Source organism: Chanos chanos, chromosome 4 (assembly GCF_902362185.1).
Source record: "Chanos chanos chromosome 4, fChaCha1.1, whole genome shotgun sequence".
In the NCBI taxonomy this organism is placed as follows: Eukaryota; Metazoa; Chordata; class Actinopteri; order Gonorynchiformes; family Chanidae; genus Chanos; species Chanos chanos.
The window spans coordinates 29,656,036-29,659,710 of NC_044498.1; the positions used below are offsets into that span (position 1 = coordinate 29,656,036).

At 42.0% G+C, this 3,675-nt stretch overlaps 1 protein-coding gene across 1 annotated transcript in view; it reads right to left on the reverse strand.

Moving 5' to 3' along the window:
- slc30a10 (solute carrier family 30 member 10) overlaps window positions 1-1,301 on the reverse strand; it is a 5,690-nt gene extending 4,389 nt beyond the window's left edge. The window contains exon 1 of the mRNA XM_030772224.1: window positions 801-1,301. Coding sequence (XP_030628084.1) covers window positions 801-1,301 — 501 coding nt within the window. The remainder of the gene's footprint in view (window positions 1-800) is intronic.
- Between the last annotated feature and the right edge of the window lie 2,374 nt (window positions 1,302-3,675).

The following is a 3,675-nucleotide window of genomic DNA, read 5'->3' on the forward strand; positions in this document are numbered from 1 at the left end:
GAAAAAAATGTTAAAATAACATTTACTACTGATCTACTACATTGTAATTTAGATTCCCCGTTTCATCTGGCTGCATACGCGCGCAAGAGAGATCGTGGTTTAATTGCTTTTATGGTGATCTTTTTCACAGGATTCTGATATTTTTGAGGATACCTGTGCGGCGAATGAGTTTATTAATTTCGGATTGAGAAGTACACAGAAAAAAAGCGCATTATTGCGATTGCGATGTGATAATTTCACAAAAATGGCGTTTTACATCACACGACTCAAATCGTGAATATGCTGCGTGAGGGAATATTTTGTCACTGTTACACATATGCCCTGAATGAAACACGTAGCCTTTCTAAAAGACACCTAATTCAGTAACTCAGAAACAAGTTGACTGGATGGGGGCAGCCATGGAGCCACTCACACCAGAACAATGAGTTACATTACAGAAAAAGGAGTGCATGTGAAATAACGCTTACTTAACAATGCAATGTCTTGACAATGTAACTCTATTCGTTACTTATTACACATTTTGTCTTGTCACTTGCTACCTAAGAGTAACGTCCTGGTGTGCTATTAATTCTGACCATCTGACAATGTCAATAGAAGGTCCATCGATGGATTAGGAGCGAAATCGCGTGTTTTTAAAACTTTCAACTTCTGAAAAAGCCGAACAAACACAAACAAAACAAAACATAAACACAAAAACAACGTACATGTCAACTAGTTATAAACATACTAATGTGGTCGCAAAATAATGAAACTTATGGCTACAGTGGCCTGATGAAGATTTTGTGTAGTTGTTTCAGAACTGCACCTGTTTCATCATTCATGCTCCTCTTTTCATTGCTCTGCAGCTGGGGTCTTTTGGACGCTCCCCCACCCCGCATCCAACAAAGGTTCCGGCAGTCCTGAAAGATTAAGAGCCCGACTAGGTTGACCGCTAGACCCAGCGCGCCCACTATAAGCACCAGTTCGGGATCATCGATGGCCTCCGGTCGGGCCAGTCGCTTCAAAGCCTCCACTGAGATCGAAAAGCAAAGGGCGGCCAGAAACACAGTGTTCGCTAGTGCGCCAACAACCTCTGCGCGAGACAACCCATACGTGCAACGCCCTGAGCCGGCTTGACGAGACACGCGAGCGGCTGTCAGGCCAACACAAAGTGATATGATATCCGACAACATGTTGAAGGAGTCCGACACCAGGGCGATGGAGTTCCCCATGTATCCTGCCACTATTTCGGCGACAAAAAATATTACCGTCATTACAAGCATAAAAATCAAGCGACAAGTCTTCCCGCTGTAGCGCCCCATGTTTTCTCGTTTTCCTCAGTATTTAGCCTGACCCAGGGGGAATGCAAGATGTATTCGTGTCCACCTCTCTCCGTTTGTTATTATTAATTAAACAATTTATTATTGTACATCCCCAACATATCCTCTGACAAGAGCGTGAACTGCTCTACAAAGGTATAAAATGTCCTTTTCGTGTAGACAATTCAGTTACGTACTTGTTGCTGTCTTGGAAACATTCAAGCTTTGTACCGTTTTTACTGCTGGATACCTCGGGTGCGCACAGCTACAATGTCTTATCCGACATCGTCCCGTGTTGTGGTAAAAGCTGACAAGGCATAAAAATAAGCTATATCGTCTAGGCTACTCTGTACTTGCTGACCAGAAATGAGATCAAGGGTGGGAACCTGCTCTCTCTAGGAGAACAGGCTATTTAATCTTTTACGTAATCTAATGCTGTCAAGTTTCACTGCCTTTTACTGCCCACATGGGAAGAGTAAAATTTTAGAGAGACCTGTTCGGCTTGCACAGTAACCAAGGAAGGATGGGGTTTTTTTAACATTAGCTGGGTTAATCTTTTTCATTCTTCCTTCCGATTCAATCTTTACAGTTCAACGAGGTCGTGTGGCTTGGACTGTGCACTGTTGCATAGCGGTGTGCTCATTATATAGGCTATCTATAATAACCATAATCAATCAACCTGCGTAAAATTTTATGGCTTTAGTTTGGTCATTATGAAGTTTATTGTAGGGAATATCAGTGCTTGCGACCTTGCTGATCTGTGCTTTGCACGAAGTACTATCAGTAGTTTTTGGTAATAGAGAGTACGTATAGACGGAAATTTTGCTCTGAATAATTTTGATTGGACTCTGTTTGTATAATTAGTGCATTTTTCTGAGAGAGGCAAAATTAAGTGGCATGGACAGGGCGAAATGTAGGGTGAACGCCAGCTTTGTGAAACCTCATATTATTATTCTCAGCACTGAATGATGAATTATCCCCCCCCCCCCCCCCCCCCCCGCATGTGACAATGGTTTTGATTGGTCTGACATCATTGAAGTGGGTGTGGTTTACCAGTAAATCCAGTCGAGAACGGGTATATGAAAAACATAAGTTTCCAAATATTCACTTACCCATAATCTAAACCACTTATCCTAATTAGGATCGCGGGGAAGCATCCTGGACAGGTCGCCAGTCCATTGCAGGGCAGACACACAGACAAACACACATTCATACCTAGGGGCAATTTGGTGTCTCCAGTTCGCCTAACCTGCATGACTTTGGATTGTGGGAGGAAACTGGGGCTCTCGGAGGAAACCCACGCAGACACGGGGAGAACATACAAACTCCACACAGGAAGGACTCAGGCCACCCGGCCAGGAATTGATCCCAAAACTTTCTTGCTGTGAGGCAACAGCACACCGTGCTGCCTCAAGTTTCCAAACACCTTTATATTGTATTTATATGTTACTTTGCGAAAGCAAATGACACAAAGGGATTTTAAGGTACAAAGAAGGGATGGATATGAGGAGCTTGAGAAGTTCCTTCACGTTTACGAAACTGTGATAAGTCCAGTTTACAGGTGAAGTTTTCTTTACCTCAGATTTTTGGGCTAGTAGTTTTTCTAAAAATTGCGGGAGAACTGTAGGAGGACACCCCAGCTGCCCAGACAACCTTCATCACAACAGTGACATTTGATTTTCTCATGGTTGTTTTCACAGGGAGAAATATGTGGTTATATTAGGTCTCACTGGAAAATACTGTAGTATTCTCAGTATAGACTAAGATGATTACTACAATACCCTGTGCCAAAAACTGCAGCTGAACCAGCCCAGGGCATTGCCTCTACACTGAGTAAACTACACAAACAGAGAAAATGGCGTTACCAGGATGTCAAACAAACAAACAAAAATCACAAAAGGAGCAGAGGAAATGTGTGGCATGGTACCATGCAGAGGATAACAGGCCTTTTAATGACATGTGTCCTCTGGTCATATAGAACAGATACAGTGATTCACAGAGAACAGATAGATAGATAGATAGATAGATAGATAGATAGATAGATAGATAGATAGATAGATAGATAGATAGATAGATAGATAGATAGATAGATAGATAGATAGATTGACAGACAGATAGATGAAATTTTTTGTAGACGTAATGTAGACGTATGTTGTATACTATGACATTCATCACTGTATTAACCTGCATCAGTAATAAATGCTGTAGATGCCTTTGAGGAGTCTATATTCACTAACTCAACTCTGTCGCCCTCTAGTGGACATATTTATTCATAAGCAGTTCCTCATAGAAAGTTTATGGAGAGTAACATTCAGGTGACTTTTTATGAGATGCTCTATACAGTGTTGTGTAGCAGAGTAGCACAGGACAGTGACAG